This window comes from Sorex fumeus, unplaced genomic scaffold (assembly GCF_029834395.1).
Source record: "Sorex fumeus unplaced genomic scaffold, SorFum_2.1 ptg000007l, whole genome shotgun sequence".
Classification (NCBI taxonomy): domain Eukaryota; kingdom Metazoa; phylum Chordata; class Mammalia; order Eulipotyphla; family Soricidae; genus Sorex; species Sorex fumeus.
Window position 1 is genome coordinate 1,798 of NW_026606064.1, and position 19,244 is coordinate 21,041.

General features: G+C 49.2%; 1 protein-coding gene across 1 annotated transcript in view; it reads right to left on the minus strand.

Annotated features, from left to right (window-relative positions):
* Nucleotides 1-3,454: 3,454 nt before the first annotated feature.
* The window catches only part of MS4A18 (membrane spanning 4-domains A18), a gene marked incomplete at its 3' end in the record, with an annotated part of 32,812 nt that continues 17,022 nt past the window's right edge, over nucleotides 3,455-19,244 (minus strand). Inside the window, exons 2-7 of the mRNA XM_056133567.1 lie at nucleotides 15,743-16,205; nucleotides 12,856-12,966; nucleotides 9,784-9,840; nucleotides 7,438-7,542; nucleotides 5,252-5,365; nucleotides 3,455-3,620 (exon numbers count right to left, since the gene is read on the minus strand). Of these exons, the coding sequence (XP_055989542.1) occupies nucleotides 3,455-3,620; nucleotides 5,252-5,365; nucleotides 7,438-7,542; nucleotides 9,784-9,840; nucleotides 12,856-12,966; nucleotides 15,743-16,205 (1,016 nt within the window). The remainder of the gene's footprint in view (nucleotides 3,621-5,251; nucleotides 5,366-7,437; nucleotides 7,543-9,783; nucleotides 9,841-12,855; nucleotides 12,967-15,742; nucleotides 16,206-19,244) is intronic.

Sequence of the window (19,244 nt, forward strand, 5' to 3'; positions counted from 1 at the left end):
AACCATCTGGTCTCAGACACGGCTTCCTCCCCTCAGGGGGCAGAAGGGGAAACTGAGGCCTGCGGGGGCGGGGCGGTGGAGCCATGCCAGTGTCAGAGCTGGGAGTGGGTGCGCCATGGCGGGGGGGGGGGGGGGGGCGGCACTGTGGGTGGCCAGGAGGCAGCCTGAGCAAAGCAGCACTGACCCCTGGCCTGTCTCTGACCCCCTTCACCTCTCTAGGCCCCTGCTCTGGTCAGCTGTCGCCCCAGCGCTCAGGATTTGATTTTAACCCGTGCGCCTCCAGCAGACAGGGGAGCATCAGAGAGAAGGTGTGGACGCATATTTGCAGCTGGCAGCGCTGGGCACAGTATCTGCACACTGTCCAGCTTGAGGACATGTGTCCCCCACTGCTCCCTCCCCGCACTGTCCCTCCCCAGCACTGTCAGTACCTGCTGCCATCCCTGCCCTGTCCTCCTCTACAGCCTCTCCCCTGTACTGTCCCCGCAACTCACCACAGTACCCACACTGTCTCCACATTCCCCACAGACTCCCCACACTCTCCCCACAGTCCCCCCACACTCTCCCCACAGTCCCCCCACACTCTCCCCACAGTCCCCCCACACTCTCCCCACAGACTCCCCACACTCTCCCCACAGACCCCCCCACTCTCCCCACAGACTCCCCCATATTCTCCCCACAGACCCCACACACTCTCCCCACAGACCCCCCCACTCTCCCCACAGTCCCCCACACTCTCCCCACCGACCCCCCACACTCTCCCCACAGATCCCCCACACTCTCCACACAGACTCCTCCACACTCTCCCCACAGACTCCCACACTCTCCCACAGACTCCCCACACTCTCCCCACAGTCCCCCCACACTCTCCCCACAGACTCCCACACTCTCTCACAGACTCCCCCACACTCTCCCCACAGACTCCCTCACACTCTCCCCACAGACCCCCCCACACTCTCCTCACAGTCCCCCCATACTCTCCCACAGACCCCCCACACTCTCCCCACAGTCCCCCACACTCTCCCCACAGACTCCCCCACACTCTCCACACAGACTCCTCCACACTCTCCCCACAGACTCCCACACTCTCCCACAGACCCCCCACACTCTCCCCACAGATCCCCCAGACTCTCCTCACAGTCCCCCCACACTCTCCCCACAGACCCCCCACACTCTCCCCACAGTCCCCCCACACTCTCCCCACAGTCCCCCACACTCTCCCCACAGTCCCCCCACACTCTCCCCACAGTCCCCCACACTCTCCCCACAGTCCCCCCACACTCTCCCCACAGTCCCCCCACACTCTCCCCACAGTCCCCCACACTCTCCCCACAGTCCCCCACACTCTCCCCACAGTCCCCCACACTCTTCCCACAGACCCCCCACACTCTCCCCACAGATCCCCCACACTCTCCTCACAGTCCCCCCACACTCTCCCCACAGACCCCCCACACTCTCCCCACAGTCCCCCACACTCTCCCCACAGTCCCCCACACTCTCCACACAGACTCCCCACACTCCCCCCACACTCTCCCCACAGTCCCCCCACACTCTCCCCACAGTCCCCCCACACTCTCCCCACAGACTCCCCACACTCTCCCCACAGACTCCCCCACACTCTCCCCAGAATCTCCACACTAGCCCCACATTCTCCCTACCATCCTCACCATCCCTTTTCCCTCAGCCTGAGCACAGAGCACAGGGCCCTCTGGTGGAGGGTGACAAGAATTTGTAACTGGTTGTAATGAGAGGAACTCTCTGCTCTGGCTCTATCTAGTCCAGAGCACAGTTTAAGTAGTGAAGGTGGCCTCAGCGCGGTGGTCAGCTTAGCCAGAGACTTTATTGGTCCCCTGTGGAGACTTGACTAGCGGCTGGTCTGCGTGGAACCACAGCCCTCATCTTCACAGAAGGAGGAATCTGCTTGGCTTCAACTGCTCTCAGAGTGAAAGCCAACTCCAGTGCAGAGTAGAGGAATAGAGGAGCGAGCAGGGAGAGGGAAGAGAGAAGGAGGCCTGCAAGGGGACTCTCAGGGTACTGTTAATCCTCAGGGCAGGCACTCCTTCATCAATGGTAAGTGCTGTTCTCAGAACATGAGGGGAGCAGACAGGGCGAGATTAGGAATATGGCCTAGGGGAAGGGGAGCATCGGCATGGAACATCATGAGGGTGGATGACGTGGGCCCTGCCTGATGGAGCACCAAAAGAGAATCACCTCAGCATCCTGTCCCCTGTTTCAATGGCCAACGTTCATTGACTGTCATAAAGAAATGCTCTCCCAGGGGGCTGGAGTGATAGCACAGCAGGTAGGGCATTTGCTTTGAGTGTGGCTGACCCTCGTTCGATTCTCAGCATCCCATATGGTCCCCCGAGCACCGCCAGGAGTAATTACTGAGTGCAGAGCCAGGAGTAACCCCTGAACATCACTGGGTGTGACCAAAAAAGAAACAACAACAACAACAACAACAAAAAACAATACATGCCTTGCTGCCTCAATGCTCTTCCTGAAACTTCTTTTGATGACCTCACTGTATTGAGCCCTTCAGGGGTTTGTACGGTAGGATGATAATAAAAGGAGATCTCAGGATGCTCTACCTTTTGTCACAGGGTCTGAGCGAATCCGGGCCCTCCATGAAAAATAATTTCTCTCGCGTTCCTTGTCTCAGTGCCTCCAACTGAACGAATATTTATGCAACACACACCCAGGTTTGCTCCAGCTCGGGCTGGAGTGATAGCACAGCGGTAGGGCGTTTGCCTTGCACGCAGCCAACATAGCCAACCCGAGTTCGATTCCTCTGCCCCTCTGGGAGAGCCCGGCAAGCTACCGAGAGTATCTCGCCCGCGCGGCAGAGCCTGGCAAGTTCCCCGTGACGTATTCGATATGCCAGACACAGTAACAATAAAGTCTCCAATGGAGACGTTACTGGGCCCGCTCGAGCAAATCGATGATCAATGGGAGGGCCTTTACTTTACTTACTTACTTTACACCCAGGTTAGAAGTGCCTCAAGGCATGGGAAAACCCTTAAGGAAAAAGGACACTAACTCTAATCAATGAAAAGAAGGCTAATGAGCCAAAATGGGAGACAGGGTCTGGAGGGGTGGTACAGCCGGCAGGGTGCTTGCCTTGATGTGGCCAATCTGGGTTTGAGCCTCACCATCCCAGATGGTCTTCTAGCACCACCAGGGACGATTCCTGAGTGCAGAGCCGGGAGTCACCTCTGAGCATTGCAAGGTGTAGCCTCCCCCCAACCAAACAACCAAAAATAAAAAAAAGAACCAAATGACAAAATAATCCAAAATGGGACACAATGGGTATTTCCTCTCCCCTCCCCCAAACCCCCATGACTGGGGTCATGGCTGTGAAGGATTGGGGGAGGAGGACAAATATCCTGCTCCGAGGCATGTCCTTATCCTTAGATGTGAGATCATGAATCAGCCACAGCACTGTATATAGGCTCACTGGGTACATCCAGGGGAGTGCTGCTGGGGTAGGGAAAGCTGGCAGGGGGGTTGGTGATGTGGGTCTGGTGGTTGGAAACATTGGCAGGGCCGGTGTTCACATTGACTGGCATGGTGGCGGCTCTGGCTGGGTAGGCACTGGCTGTGCCGGGCTCCGGTCTGGAGATCTGAAAGGCAATGACATGAGGCATCAGCTTCCTCCGTGGGGAACTTCCAGGAGGGTCGTAAGTTCTCCCTCTGCTACTCCCTTGGCCCTTTGGTTCACCCTCCCTCCACTAAGGATGCGCCTGGCCAGGGAACAAGACTAGAAGAGTAATGTAAGCAGAAACCTAGAAAGATTTGGCACATCACACTTTGTCTCAGTGCTCTTTCACCTCAGAGTTTATACCGAAAAAATCTGCACTGGTCTCGAGGATACAGAGGCACAGGGAGCCAGTTGCTCCTGTTGACACTTTGTCAAGAGCCACACATTCAGGTGAGGCCATTGGAGGTCATCCAATCACTGGACAATGCATCGGCCAACCGCAGACTCACGGTGAGCTCAGCTGAGGGGACAGGAGATGATCAAGAGCATAACTCCTGACCGGTCCAGAGGAGAATCAGACACTATACAAGGGGTCATCATTGAGCCCTTAGGTCTGGGGATTGCTTAACATAATCAGCATAGAAATGGATTGCTAGGAATTGGGCAACAAAAGTCTAACTCTAACCCTGACCCTAACCCTAACCCTGAACCCTAAAACTAACAATGACCATGATCTTGATCCTGACCTTAACCCTAACCCTGACCCTAACCCTGACTCTAACCCTAGCCCTAATCCAAACTCTAACCCTCACCCTAACCCCAAACTCTAACCATGACCCTAACCCTAAGCTGAACTCTACCCTGACCCTAACCCCTAACCCTAAACCTGACCCTAACTCTAACCCTGACTCTAACCCTAATCCTGACCCTGACCCTGACACTAACTCTAACCCTGACCCTAACTCTAACCCTATTCCTAACTTTGACCTTCACCCTAACTCTAACCCTGACTCTAACTCTAACCCTGACCCTAATTCTAACCTTGACCCTAGCCTAACTTGGACCCTAACCCTAATTCTAACTCTGACCTTAACCTATAACACTAACCCCAACCCTAGCCTAACTTGAACCCTAACCATAACTCTTACCCTGACACTAACCCTAACCTTGACCCTAACCCCTAACCCTCACCCTAATCCTAACCCTAACCTTGACCCTAGCCTAACTTGGACCCTAACCCTAATTCTAACCTTGAACTTAACCCATAACCCTAGTCCTGACCTTAGCCTAACTTGAACCCTAACCCTAACTCTAACCATGACCATAAACCTGACCCTAACCCCTAACCCTCACCCTAACCCTAAACTCGTTTCTGTGATTTGAAAGTCCTGCATTCTCTGCTATGTTTGTAATGACAGTCTGAGTTAGACTACCCTGAGCCCTCTCTCCTCCCAATCAATTAATTGCCATCTGCTGTCCCCGGGACTGGAGCGATAGCACAGCGGTAGGGTGTTCGCCTTACAAGTGGCCAACATGGCTGAACCGAGTTCGATTCCTCCGCCCCTCTCCGAGAGCCCGGCAAGCTACTGAGAGTATTCGATATGCCAGACACAGTAACAACAAAGTCTCCAATGGAGATGTTATTGGGCCCGCTCGAGCAAATCGACGATCAACGGGAGGGCCTTTACCTTTACCTTTACCTTTACCTTTACCTTTACCTTTACCTGCTGTCCCCAGGAACAGGCTCTGACTCCTAGAGCAGAGAACACTCACCCACACTTGGTTCCAGCAGACATCCTTGAACCCCCAAAATGAAACTGCGCATGTGAGGATGAACTCCAGGAGGGAGAAGGGGAAGATAGTAGGAGACACCGTGAAGGTGCAAGTCTAGGGAGAGAGAGGAATAGGAAACTTGTCATTCGAGGTGGCAGTTCTGTGACAGTCCCGGACTACAATGTCCATCCTAGGGAAGGGCCTCTCTCCCTCTCTGCACAGGCCACCTCAGAGTAAGTGCTATGGGTGATCCCCCATCCCCGCTGAATGCACCCTGAGAGTGTTCCCCTGACCCTAACCCTAACCCCCAGCCTCTCTTTCTTTGCTTGGACACTTTTCCTGGCCCTCGGATCCCATTTTGCTGTTTGCACAATAGGTCTGAAATATTGGGAAGTCAGTGTTCCGTGCGGGGGGGTCCCCTATCACTGACTGGATTGATAAGGGACTGGTGTCAGGTGCCCTCAGGGGCAATGACTTCATAACACATTGGGCTCTTCCAGACCTTATTTCTCCACCATCCCTGATTTTTTCCACCACCCAAATCAATGAATGTTGCCAACTCAGTTCTGGGAAGAACCAACCAGAGATACTTGTCAAATAGCGATATTGGTGTGTGTGTGTGTGTGTGTGTGTGTGTGTGGTAGTTCAGATTCATCACTGGGGGTGAAAAGTGGGTCCTCAAGCAAGGTCAGGTCCTTATTGTCTTCAGAAGGTGAGAATGGGGCCTTCAGAGCTTCTGGCCTTGACCCTCATCACAGCAGAATTGATGGCTCCCACGTGTGTGCACTGGATCTTGGTTCCACCCAATGGGTGAGTGGGCATGTCCACAGAATTTGTGTTTTTGGAGAGAATGTGACTTCCCACCTCAATCCCTGGCCTCCTCAGGAATAGGATCCAGCTCACTCTTGGCCTCTCGGGGATCAGGATCCAAGTTGTTGGAATCCAGTGATCTTGGGCTAGACTCCCCTGTATTAGATTCTCTTTAATTGCCGGAAGTCCCACCCTCCCAAGACCAAGTTTGGCACTTGCGAACATTGTGGTTTTGACTCCTTGGGACTCTGAGTGGCTCTCGTGTGAGACTACATGGCCCAGGACTTACCATGGCTAGGTTTGTGACACGCTGTCACCCCCTTAGATGTCCAGTGACAGCAGTGACAAGACTGTAGTTGAATTTTATTTTATTTTTATTTATTTACTTTTGGGGGCGACACCTGGTGATGCTCAGGGATTACATCTGGGGGACTGCCCCCAAGCTCTGTGACCAGGTGAGCTGCTCAGCAAACACCCTTGCTTTTCATGCTTTTCAGACCTTCCGGACTATGTGAATGTGAGCGATGTTGCACCCAGACCCCACTGCAGCCTGCTGGCTGACTCCTAACTAGAACGCTTTGTTGGGGTGCTGCCTTTGGACAGGGGAGACCCGTGAGTGTGTGTGTGTGAGTGTGTGTGTTTGTGTGTAAGCCTTAGAGACTTAAAGTTTCTCAGAAATAGTTTGTAATCTGTGCTTAAGGGGAGTTATTGAGCATGGATGCTGGGCTCTCTTGCCCCAGGGTGAGGTCCATGGTCTTCACTGTCCCCCAGAGTCCCAGCAGGTTTTAGCTGCAGGGTGACTTATTTGGGAACCCTCTTATGGGGCACTTCTGCACCATCCTTGCTTCTCTGGCTTCTTCCAGCCCCTACTGGAGTGTCCTGGCTAATCTCAGAGATTTGTGTCATACTGCTGTCACTTTCTTTGTGAGATAAGACAAGGAGCTGGTGTCAGTACTTCCTGTTTATGCTTCCTGTTAATTGTCTGTGTGATGTTGAGATGTATTTTGGGGTGGGGGAGTAGTTGAGCCACACCTGATGGTACTCAGGAGTTATTCCTGCCTCTGTGCTCAGGAGAAAGCACTCGTGGAGGAGCTTGGGAGACCATATGCTGTTCTAGTCTAGGGTGATTGCCTACAAGGCCAGTGTGGTAACTCAGGCCTACGGAAGGGCTAATGGGCTCAACATTCTTCACTCTCTGTCTTCATCTGCAAAACAGTGTCCATCCCGACAGCTTTGGTGAGTCTTATGTGCCTTTTGGATCCAGTGGTGGTCATTCTAGTGGGGAGATCTAGCTTTTCCTTTCTGTTTGGGAACAAGCCTTAAGCAAGCAAGATATTTTGGAAGCAGGGCCCCAAAGTCCCAACGCTCATGCTTACACAAATAAATCTTCTATTGATATTGATCAAGTCTGTGATGGTAATGCAGATCCCCAGCAATGAGCAGATGGCGCTGATTATGTTGGCGCCAACGCTGACATTTACCTGGAGGAGGGAGAGGAAGAGGAAACCATAAGCAGGTTGATGCCAGTCTGGGGGGGCAGGAGAAAGAGGGGGCAGGCAGGGCAGAGACAGTTAGGAAGAGGGGAGAGGCACAGGACAGTCCATGGGTAGGGCAGAGACTGAATTGGGAAAAACACAAACAAAAACAAACCCAAGAAGTAGCTGAGAGGCAGGAAAGGAGATTCCAAAGGTGGGTTGGGAGGAGACAAGATCATTGGTCAACTCTGTAGAAACAGATTCTGGGGGTGGGGTAGGGGTGGCAGAGGGATACTGGAGACATTGGTGGTGGGAAATGTACACTGGTGGAGGGATGGGATGGGTGTTCGACCATCGTATGACCAAACTCAATCATGAAAGCTTTGTAACTGAATCTCTCGGTGATTCAAAAAGAAAAAGAAAAAAATAAAAAGAAATAGATTCTGGAGGGACATGAGTTGAGAGAGATTCTAGGGTTGTTGTAAGAGCAGATGATGATGGAAAAGTTCTAATATCCAGAGGCTGGTATCTGGGTTGAATGCATTGATTGACAGGGAAGGCTTTCAGACCCATGTTCAGTTATGTTTATTTTATTTTTATTTATTTACCTTTGGGGGTGACACCTGGTGATGCTCAGGGATTACACCTGGCTCTTTGTTCAGGAATCACTTTTGGCAGGTGTGTGGAGTGCTGGTGATTGAATCTAGATCAGTTGCAATGCAAGGCAAGCTCTCTAGTCACTGTCCCATCTCTCCAGCCCCTGTAAAGTTCAATTTTAAAGACTCAACTGCTCAGTGTTGAGAAGCTCAAGCTTTACCTCCAGCTCAGGCTGCTTCCTTTGAGAGGCCTGTGTCAGAGTGGAGATGAAGGCAGAGACTCAGTGGGGGGTGGTAACTCAGAAGTAAAGCAGACCCGGAGCCCCCAGGAATCGGCAGGCATCTCGGGGGGAAGGTAGAGGATTGGAAGAGGCTATTATTGGGCTGGTACAGATGCTGAGAGCTCAGTGAAATTGAAGTTCCCTGGGGATCCCAATCCTGTTGAGGGGATAGAGTAAGGCTAACTTGGGAGTAGTAGAATTTGTCTTGCACCTGAGGGTGGTCATGAGAAAGCCCCTGTGAGACATTCCAGGCCCTTGTCAACCCGGTATGTTCTCGCTAAGAAAGCAGAAGAGAGAGGAAGGGAGGGAAGGGAGAACTGGAAGCCAGAATGAAGAGTAAGGTCACCATAGCATCCTAAATTTACCTCCACTTTTAGAAAATTAAACTAGGACCAGATACTTTGTTGACTATTGAAAGAGAACATTCTAGAAGGGCCAGGGCACTCAGGGTCCTGTGTCTTATGCTTGGAACTAGAATGATTCAAGGCAGACATGCCCTTCACTCTTCTCTGTACAGTCAGAGGGGAGGGCAGAGAACATCTTAAAGAAGCAGCAGAAATGTTCATGCATTTCCATTTGACGTGGCTTTTTTTTTTTGCTTCACTCAGTTTTCCTGTGGAACATTGCATTGTGACTAATTGTGAGTTTCCTAAACTGCTGTGTTTTTTTCCCCCTTTCTTACTTTTTAAGCTGGGTATTGAAACCAGTGCCTCACATATGAAGGACAGCAGAACAAGTGCTTCCATGCTGTTCCCATCCTTTTTATGTGCTAAAGATGCAGAAGGCGAAAACTCAGCCCCAGAGTCGGAGAACTCCAGTGTTGACTTCTGCCTCTGCTGTATTTCCACTGTGTGATCTTGGACCAAGACCCAGAGACTATAGAACCCAGCTCCTGGAAGCGCACGGCCGCATTTGCGGCCGCACAACATCTTATTATCTCATTCTTCCTTTGGACTAACTGGCAGTCTACTGAATGTAACCTGCCCACATGGCAGAGTCTGGCAAACTCCCCGTGGCGTACCCAATATGCCAAATACCAGTAACAATGATGGGTCTCATTCTCCTAACCCTGAAAGAGCCTTGAATATGGCACATTTTAAAAAAATCTCAGGGCTAGGACGAAGGAGATGTTACTGGGGTCTGCTCGAGGCAATCAACGAACAATAGGATGGTTGTGATCGTGATCTTGGACTAGTTAGCTGGGCTCTCTCTATCTTAGTTTCCTCCTCTGCCAAAAGGAGCTGAATAGAACTTTGTTGAGTTTTGGGGGGTGGATAAAATAATAGAGTTGTGGGGAATCTACAACCTCTTGGCTACTGTGAAGCCTCTTTGGTAGTTCAGAAATGGTCACCGAGGACGCTGCAACTCACCACGCAAGGGTTGGGGTCCTTTGCAATCCAAACTGAGAGGGATCCAGAGACAACAAACTACACAGGCAAAAAGAGAAAGAGACATCTTGCAGTGTGTTGAAAATGACAACCGCCCACTCAAAAAATGCAACTCTTCCTTTCACTTCCACACACCTTGTTTAACACCTGCCCACCTGTTCACCTCCTCTCCCAAGTTTCACTTTATCAATGGGGGAAGCTCCACACATACCAAATGGCACGACCTTCAAACTCCTGTTTGTCTCAGCTAATGCCTTTACCTTACAGAGGGGAAGTCTGTGTCTCACTACTGTCAGGGTCTCCCCTGGAGCCCACTGCCCAAGCTCGTGCAATACTCATCTGGCTTCATGCTGCCCTTTCCAGACCATCCAGACCATGCCCTTTCCAAACTAGGAGAGTGAAGATCTCGGCTATTGCTGGTACCCTGGCTAAGTCACTGCCTCAGTCTGAGGGTCCTAAGTTATCCTGGTGATGACTGTATGAACTCAAGAGGTGGCAAGAACTTCATTCAGTTATGAGAGCCCTGAGTGGAGGGAACTCTGTGGACTCAAGATGCAGTTCTAGCATTTCTTAGGTATCAGGTTGTGGTTGTATTTCATGAGCAACAACATCTTCTCTTAGCTTCTGTCTTCTTATCTGGCAAACGGGCATGAGATAACTTTGCCTGGGGTGCTCAACCTACAAGTGGACCGGGAGGTGATAATGGAAAACAGGGGTGGAGTTACAAATGCAGAGGAGGAAACCCCGCAAGCATGTCTAAAGCTGCCTCTGTCATGGGGGAGGGGGGCTACAATATACATAGCAGGTAGGGGGCTTGTGGGAAGCCAGTGTGGGGTTTTCAAGGGCAGACAAGGCACCATATGGGTTCTTGCCCTCCCTAAAGTTGTCATGCTTTTCATCTGCACTTGTTTGTTCATTGCAGCACTCTTTACAATAGCCAGAAACTGGAAGAAACCTGAATGCCCAAGAACAGATGACTGGTTAAAGAAACTTTGGTACATCTACACAATGGAGTACTATGTAGCTGTTAGAAAAGATGAAGTCATGAAATTTACATACAAGTGGTACAATATGGAAAGTATCATGCTAAGTGAAATGAGTCAGAAAGAGAGGGATAGACATAGAAAGATTGCATTCATCTGGGGGATATAAAGTAACAAAGTATGAGATTAATACCCAAGAATAGCTGAGATCAGCACCAGGACGATTACTCCATAACTTAGAGGCCAGCGGGTATCCTAGAGGAAAGGGCAGTTCAGATAGAGAAGGGAGCACTAAATAAAGGATGTTTGGAGGATCCTCCCAGGAGGGGAGATGCATGTCGAAAGTAGACTATGGACTGAACATGTTTGCCACTCAATGCCTCTTTTGCAGACCACAACACCCAAAAGGAGAGAGAGAACACAGGGGATTGTCCTGCCACAGAGACAGGGGGGATGGGGGGATGGGGGTGGGAGGGATATTATCCATGGTGGTGGAAAATGGGCACTGGTGGAGGGATGGGTATCTGATCATTGTATAATTGAAACCAACGCACAAAAATTTGTAAATCTACAACTTTAAAAAAAATAAAATAAAATAAAGGGAAAAAAAATAAAAATAAAGAAACTTTGGCACATTTACACAATGGAGTACTATGTAGCTGTTAAAAATGAAGTCATGAAATTTACATACAAGTGGTTCTACATGGAAAGTATCATGTTAAGCGAAATGAGTCAGAAAGAAAGGGATAGACATAGAAAGATTGCATTCATCTGGGGAACATAAAGTAAAAAAAAATAGGAGACTAACACCCAAGAATGGCCAAGATTAGTACCAGGAATTTTGCTCCATGGCTTGGAGGCCAGCCACACATGCTAGGGGAAAAGTGAACTCAGATAGAGAAGGGAGCACCAAATAAAGGGTGTTGGGAGGATCCTCCCAGGATGGGATATGCAAGTTGAAAGTGGACTATGGACTGAACATGATTGCCACTCAATGACTCTTTTGCAGACCACAACACCCAAAAGGAGAGAGAGAACAAAAGGGAGTGCCCTGCCACAGAGACAGGGTGGGATGGGGGGATGAGGCGGGTGGGAGGGATACTGGGATTAGTGGTGGTGGAGAATGGGCACTGGTGGAGGGATGGGTACTCGATCATTGTACAACTGAAACCCAAGCACAAAAATTTGTAAGTCTACAACTGTACCTCATGGTGTTTCACTAATAAAAAAAAAATAAATAAAATAGGGCTTCTAAAATGGGTGATGTTCTGTTGTTTTTGTTTCAACAGGGCGCACATGAGTGTTCATTATTTTATTTTTTATCCTCGTGAAATAGGCTGTAAAATTCATGATCTTCAGTTGTACACAGGTATCAAACCCACTTATGAGTGTGCAGTCCCCACTCTCATCCCTTTCTTTCACTGTTTCCTCCCGCCACCTTTTCCCCATTTGTCATGCTCCACTCGCTGGTGGAACACCATTTGACTTCCTGTTTCTATGAGTTTGAGAACTCTAGTGCCTCGACTCATCATTAGCGCCTCCACCCTTGTGTTGGTTTGATTGTTACTAAGCTCTCCAGCCTGGTGGTAAAAGTTTAACATCTCCCTGTCCTGTGTTCCCAAGGGTCAGGCGAAGGTGCTGATCTGGAATATTTGTTGCTTTCCATTTCCTGTGGCTGGTTCCCCATTACCAAAGGGTTCGACAACCAGTTTACCTAATTCCTGAACATTTGACACTTGGTTCTCGTTCTAAGGCAGAGGCGGTTCGAGCATGTGACTTTTAGTTCTCTGATTTCCAGATGAGACATTTCATAATGGGAGAATCCAGAGAGAGTAGAAGCATCTGGATAGACGCAATGTTTGTCTATTGCCCAGTTACTTTATGGTCCAAGGAAGAGTTGCCGGGTGTCTGATGAGGGGGCCTGAGGGTTGGATCTGTCACTGCTGGACCTGCACAGTTAAGGGCCGACATCTCCCCTTTGCTCTACAGTGGCAGTATCCCACGGTCCTTCCTCTACTCTCCTTGTCTGCATTAGATCATCCAGGAAGAAAGCCACATGGCCTGTACTTACGGCTATTCCTCCCCAGATCAGATATCCTGAGTTCCCAAGTATATTTGCAGTATACATCCAATAATTGACTGCAGAGAAGATGTGCATCAGGCCAATGAGGATCTGGATGGTCTGTTGGAAAGGAAAGTCACAGTCAAGCTTTGTGGTCTGGCCACAGACCTGACTCCTTGTTGCTGTTGGGTCTTGCCTCAGACACAGTGGATCCAAATCTCAGGAGGGGGCATCTGAACTTGGGTAATTTTTTTTCTTTTTGAGTCACACCCGAAGATGCATCTGGCTCTGCACTTAGGAATTACTCCTGGCAGTGCTCAGGGGACCATATGGGATGCCAGGAATTGAACCTGAGTCAGCCATGTGCAAGGCAAACACCCTACCCACTGGACTATGGTTCTGGCCCTTGGAATTGGGTATTTTTAAAACTCCAGAGGTGATGCTTATGCATTTCTAGAGTTAAAGGAAAGGGGGGATTATTTAGAAAAGAGGAAGGCGCATCTCCCCCTGTGACTTCATCCTTGAGGAGGGAAGCATGGGGGACCTTGGTGGGAAACTCAGGCCAGAATCCTGGGGCACATGGGATCTCAGGCTGTGTGAGCATCTTTCCTTATAATGGAGATAATAGGGTCCTTTGGACTATTGCAGATTAGAGAAAGTGCAACCAGTTCTTGCTCCCAGCTAGCCACTCAGGCACTAGCCCTTGCATATCCTGCGTTCTCTTGCAGCCTCTTCTGCCAGATGTCCACCTCCCACCCTTTGCAATGCTGCTCTGGGCAAAGCTTTGCTCTGCTTCCTCCTCCTTCAGTACTTCTCTGCCCTTGAGGCCTTTCTTACATTTTTTTTCCGGACGATCCCCTCATCCAGTGCTGGAGCGATAGCACAGTGGGTAGGGCGTTTGCCTTGCATGCTGCTGACCCAGATTCGATTCCTCTGTCCCTCTCAGAGAGCCCAGCAAGCTACCGAGAGTATCCAGTCTGCACGGCAGAGCCTGGCAAGCTCCCCGTGGCATATTCAACATGCCAAAACAGTAACAACAAGTCTCACAATGCAGACATTACTGGTGCCTGCTCGAGCAAATCGATGAACAACGGGAGGACAGTGTTACAGTGTAAGTGTAATCCCCTCATCCAGCGGATTCCCTAGATTTCCCTCAAAGACCTTTCATTTCCCTTTTTCTTATTTCTTCTCTATTCAAGTGAGTCCCGCTAATTTGGGGGTTCAACAGGATTTTCTGTTTCTGAGGACATGGAGTACCTTTTGCATCCTTCTGTCTGAAGCTTCCACAGGACCAAAAAAACCACGTGGACTGAAAGCTTCCAGCTCTCTGATTCTATGAATCCATGGTTTGGATTTCACAGGAGTTCCCCTTCCTAATATACCTGCTCGATTTGATCTGTGTGATCACAAATCAGAATACAAAGTCCTACCTCCCATCACCTCCCATATTCAGAATGAAATTCTTATTCATTACAGATCAATTATTCACATTCCTTTTGCTTCTCACCATGTTTCACCGACCTCTTCCTCACCCCAAGCATTTGCTCAGTCTTCAGATAATTCTGTTTTGAGAAAATTTCAAATCCTTCCAAAATATAGTAAAGTAATTGGGGGCCAAACTTAACAAAAATTTGCTCAGCATTAGAGAATGAGTCATAGAACTTAAAACCATAGTTATCCAGCAATTTTGTATGCTGTTCTGTTGGAAGTTGTCTATACCAGCACTCTTCAACCTTTTTATACTTGTGGACTGGTTGTTGTCCTGCATACAGGTTCATGAACTGGGAGTTATAATTAGTGGCAGACCAGTGTCTTTTCAACTTGTTTTTTACACCCTTGGTCCTGCATTGGTCTGAGGACAAGTGGGTAAAGAACCCTGTTCTACAATCATGTGTCATCTCTCTTGGTGCTGGGGACCAGAATTTCAATTCCTAATACAATTTTATAAAATTCAGTCTATGGTTCAATTGTGATGACTTTGGGATGCCAAGCAAGGTCTATACCTGAAGTCCTTCACTTGTTCCTGAAGGATCAACAAGGCAGGGTAGGTTGGGATATTTGTGATCCCACCCCCTGGCTGAACCTGTCCTCAACCTCCTGCTCCCAGTGAGGGGATGACCATTTTTGGCAGTTGGACAGTCAACATTCTTTGGGAACGCTCACACTTTGGGTATTTACCTGGTGGCAATTGTTGGGAGGTATTATAACTTCAGTAGCCACCACTGCTGTACAAGACCCTCTTGGTCTTCCATCTTTGAGTCTCCAGTTTCTCACTCAAGGGCGTGCCTGCTCTATCATGGGGGCCACAGCAGACACAATGACACACCCAGACATCATGTGAGGTTATGGTTGGGTGTCCAAGAGGTGCAGGACATAGCTAGTTTCTTCTTCATAAATGAAATCAAGTTGAACTATTCTAGGTATCCAATGGGAACCCAAGCAAGGAGGAAAGAGGTAGGCACTCTTCTTGTCAAAATGGAAATCACAGAACATTCCAACTAGAGGGAATTTAAGATCATAGTTCAATAGACATTTTTGAAAGATGAGGCATGAAGACCCAGAGAGGGTTTTGAAGACACGCAGCATATCAACCTCTTCCTTTGCCAATTGATGACTATTTCAGTGAAACTTTTACTGACCTTTGCCCCTGAACGCCAGTTAGGGGAGAAGTTTTATCAAGTTTTACAACTCCATTCAAAGACCATGTATATGATTGGAAAGGGAAAGCCTGGCAAGGAAGGGGTGGGGCTGAGCTCTGTGGGGGTGTCCTGGCCCAGCCTCCAGAAAATGCCACCCCCATTTGTCCTTTGACCTCTAAGTTCATTCCCTTCCTCATTTGAGTGCACCAGGAGTGGGCTGATGCAGTGACCCTCCCCTGGAGAAAAAAAAGACTCACCCCTAGTGTTTTGGCTTCCTCAACAGTGAATTTCTTTAAATCAAATGTAGAAAAAGACTGGAATGACAGGTTCCACTGGAACTGTTTTGAGGTGTGCCCGGAAGGATTGGAAGGGTTTCCAGGTAGGGGCTGTGTGTTTCTAGGTCCTTGTGTGTGCTGAGCCATGCCTGGCCAAGTCTGCGGGCCGGGTGTCCCTGCCGGATGTTGGAATGGAGTGTGTTGCCCATGTGTGGCTCTCCCTCTTGCTGGCATCTGTCCTGGCAGAGGTGGGTTCTGTGGAAAGATGCTTCCTGCAAGATATTGGGCTTCTCTTGAGTTGGAGTAAGTGATCGCCTCCGGTGGCTGCCCCTGTCTTCCAGGAGTCGTGCGGTTCCCAGGATGGGACAGATAGATATTCTGAGGGTCCATCATGTCAGGCACAGGACTGGCTCCAATCCTCTGCTCCCTGATGGTGTTCAAGTGGCTGCAAAACACACAAGAAGGTTCACGTTTTCACCCTGAAGAAAGCAAGCCATGAATGTCACCCCACTCTTTTCTCTGGTTTCATCAATAAAATCTCTAGCATGAAGTGCAGAAGCAGACTCCAGTCTTCCTTGCAGTCCCGGTTGTTGGGACTAGCTCTTTGTATGGATTTGGAGTTTCTTGAGACTGCTTAGCCTTGAGCTATTCTTTTTTTCTTTCTTTTTGGGTCACACTTGGTGATGTGCAGGGGTTACTCCTGGCGCTGCACTAAGGAATTACTCCTGGCAGTGCTCAGGGGACCATATGGGATGCTGGGAATCGAACTCAGGTTGGCCACATGCAAGGCAAACGCCTTACCCGCTGTGCTACCACTCCAACCCCTGCCTTGTGCTTCCTGAGTGCACCAAGGCAACCTACCTCTCTATTCTCTCTCTTGCCCTGGGGACAGACAACTCTTCCCAACTGTGCTCATAGCTTCTCTTTCCAGGGACTTTAGAACTGAACCCAAGGATTTGGAAGGCGATGCGGAGCCAGAGGGCTTACATTTCTGTTGCATGAAGGGGAAGTAGAGAAAATCAGTTAGTAGTAAAAAAAAAAAAAAAGCTGAAATGAACATAGTGGGAGTGTTAAACCCGGGATTCTGAGTTCCCAAGCGGTGAGACAGACAGAAACACTAACTCGATAATGCAAAAGCAGTAGGAGTTTTATTCCAGTCTACTGGGGTCAACTATCTCACCCACAGAGTGGTCTCTTGATAGCCACCCCGACTTCAGGCAGCAAGCAGTTTTTATAGGGTTGATTACATAAGCAGTACATGCCTTATTGTTCCAGAAAAAAAAAAATCTTACTTAGTTACCAAACAAAGGTGTTTTGGCAAGTGTCTAGGGTAACAGTGGTTAGGCAACAATTAAACAATCATTCCCAGTATCAGTACCAATTTTGTGATTACATAGACATTACATTCTTTTAGGATTAACAAAAAGAAATTCTGGGGCATTGTGAGAATTAATTAATTGAGCCCACTTGCTGAGCCCAGGAACTTTCCCAGGTGGGTTCAAGTTGGCTAGTTACACTTTGTTTCATTGCTGGGAAACTGAAACTGTTTTAGATCCAGGAACTGAATCTGAGGCCTAGCTGATTTTGCTGATTTCTGCCACCTGTCATATGGCTGCATTCTGGCTTGTTCTGAGTCTCACAGGAGACAGAGAGGGATCACCTTGGATCCCAGTATCTTCTGATTCCATTTTGCAGGAAGCGGTTTGGATCTCGCCGGCAGTGCTCAGGGCTTATTCCTACCTCTGCACTCAAGGATCACTCCTAGCCTACTTGGTGCTGGTGACTGAATGGGGTTGACCACATGTAAGGCAAGTACCTTAACCCCTGTATGATCTCTCGACCTGTCTCTTGAGTCTTTTTTTTTTTTTTTTTTTGCTTTTTGGGTCACACCTGGCGATGCGCAAGGGTTCCTCCTGGCTCGTGCACTCAGGAATCACTCCTGGGGGTGCTCAGGGGACCATATGGGATGCTGGGAATCCAGCCCGCGTCGCCTGCTTGCAAGGCAAACGCCCTACCCGCTGTGCTATCGCTCTAGCCCCCTCTTGAGTCTTTTCATGTTCTTATTAGCCCCAGTTATACTTTCTGCCCTTTAAATATATAACCAATTTATGAATTCAGTTAAGCTAATTTGTATATAGATTAACATCATCTTGTGTCAGAGACAGGGTAAAGAGGGAAAAAAAAGACTATCCTTGCCTTCTGAGGAGGACTGTGGACCAAGGGGACAGATTACCCTCACAGGTCTTTTTCAGGGGTGTCGGATCGTGTCCAAGTAGAAGTGTGCAAGTTCCTATTTATCTGCTGTTAAACCTTTACCATCCAGGGCATAGGTGATTCTGCCAGTGGTGAAATCATTGATCTGAATCCTGAGCACTAAATGCATCTGAGAAAGCAATTGCTTGGTGTTAGGCCTGAATATGGTTCTGTTTTGTGTCTAAGAGAGACTGGAGGAATTTCTCGAATTTTCTCTGCTGAAGAGCAGGGAAGTGTGCAATGGAAGGAGGTGGGTGTGTAGCATCCTCAGAACAGCAAACACTTAAGTGGTGGAGCACAGGTCTCATTTAGATGAGGGGAAAGGACACATATATTTACTTGACAATTCACTTGAAAATCCCAACTTCGTGGGTTATCTCACCTGGCTGGCAGGAAATCAAGTCCTGTGCTTGCTGGGCTCCAAAATTAGGTCCTCAGGAAGCTTTCCTCCCCACTTTTAAAATCACAGTTAAATAAGGGGTACCAGGCTGGAGTGATAGCACAGCGGGTAGGGTGTTTGCCTTGCAAGCGGCTGACCCCGGGTTCGATTCCCAGCATCCCATATGGTCCCCTGAGCACTGCCAGGAGTAATTCCTGAGTGCATGAGCCAGGAGTAACCCCTGTGCATCGCCAGTTGTGACCCAAAAAGCAAAAAAAAAAGGGGGGAACTCCATCCCATGCTCCCGTTGCCCCAGTTGTTTCCAGCATGAGAAAAACATTACAAGCTGCCAGCTTAGCTTCCACGTATTACTGGATATCAATCAGTTGGAAAACAAGTGCAAAGATCAGGGCATATAAAGGCTGAGAGTGTGTGGAAGGAACATGTCCCAGTTTCTTCACAGCTGCCTCATCTCTGTAGACCTCAGTTTCCTTATCTCTGAACAGTAGGTGATGATAACACTCCCCCCCCCCCCCCCCCGCCCCCACCCCCCCAGGTCATGAAGATTACCATGAGAAAGCTTCAGGCTCAGAGCCTGGTACACAGGAAAAGCAACCAACACACTTGGATTATTTACTTATTTATTTGTTTATTTATATTTTGGGACCACACCCAGCTGTGCTCAGGGTTTACTCCTGGTGATCTTGGGGAACCACATGGGATGCTGTGAATTGAACAGGGGTTGGCCTCAAGCAAGAAAAGTGCCCTACCTGCTGTACTATCTTTCCAGTCCCTGCACATATGTATTTTTTCCCTTCTTTTTTGGACCATGCCTGGTGGGCCGAGGGTTAC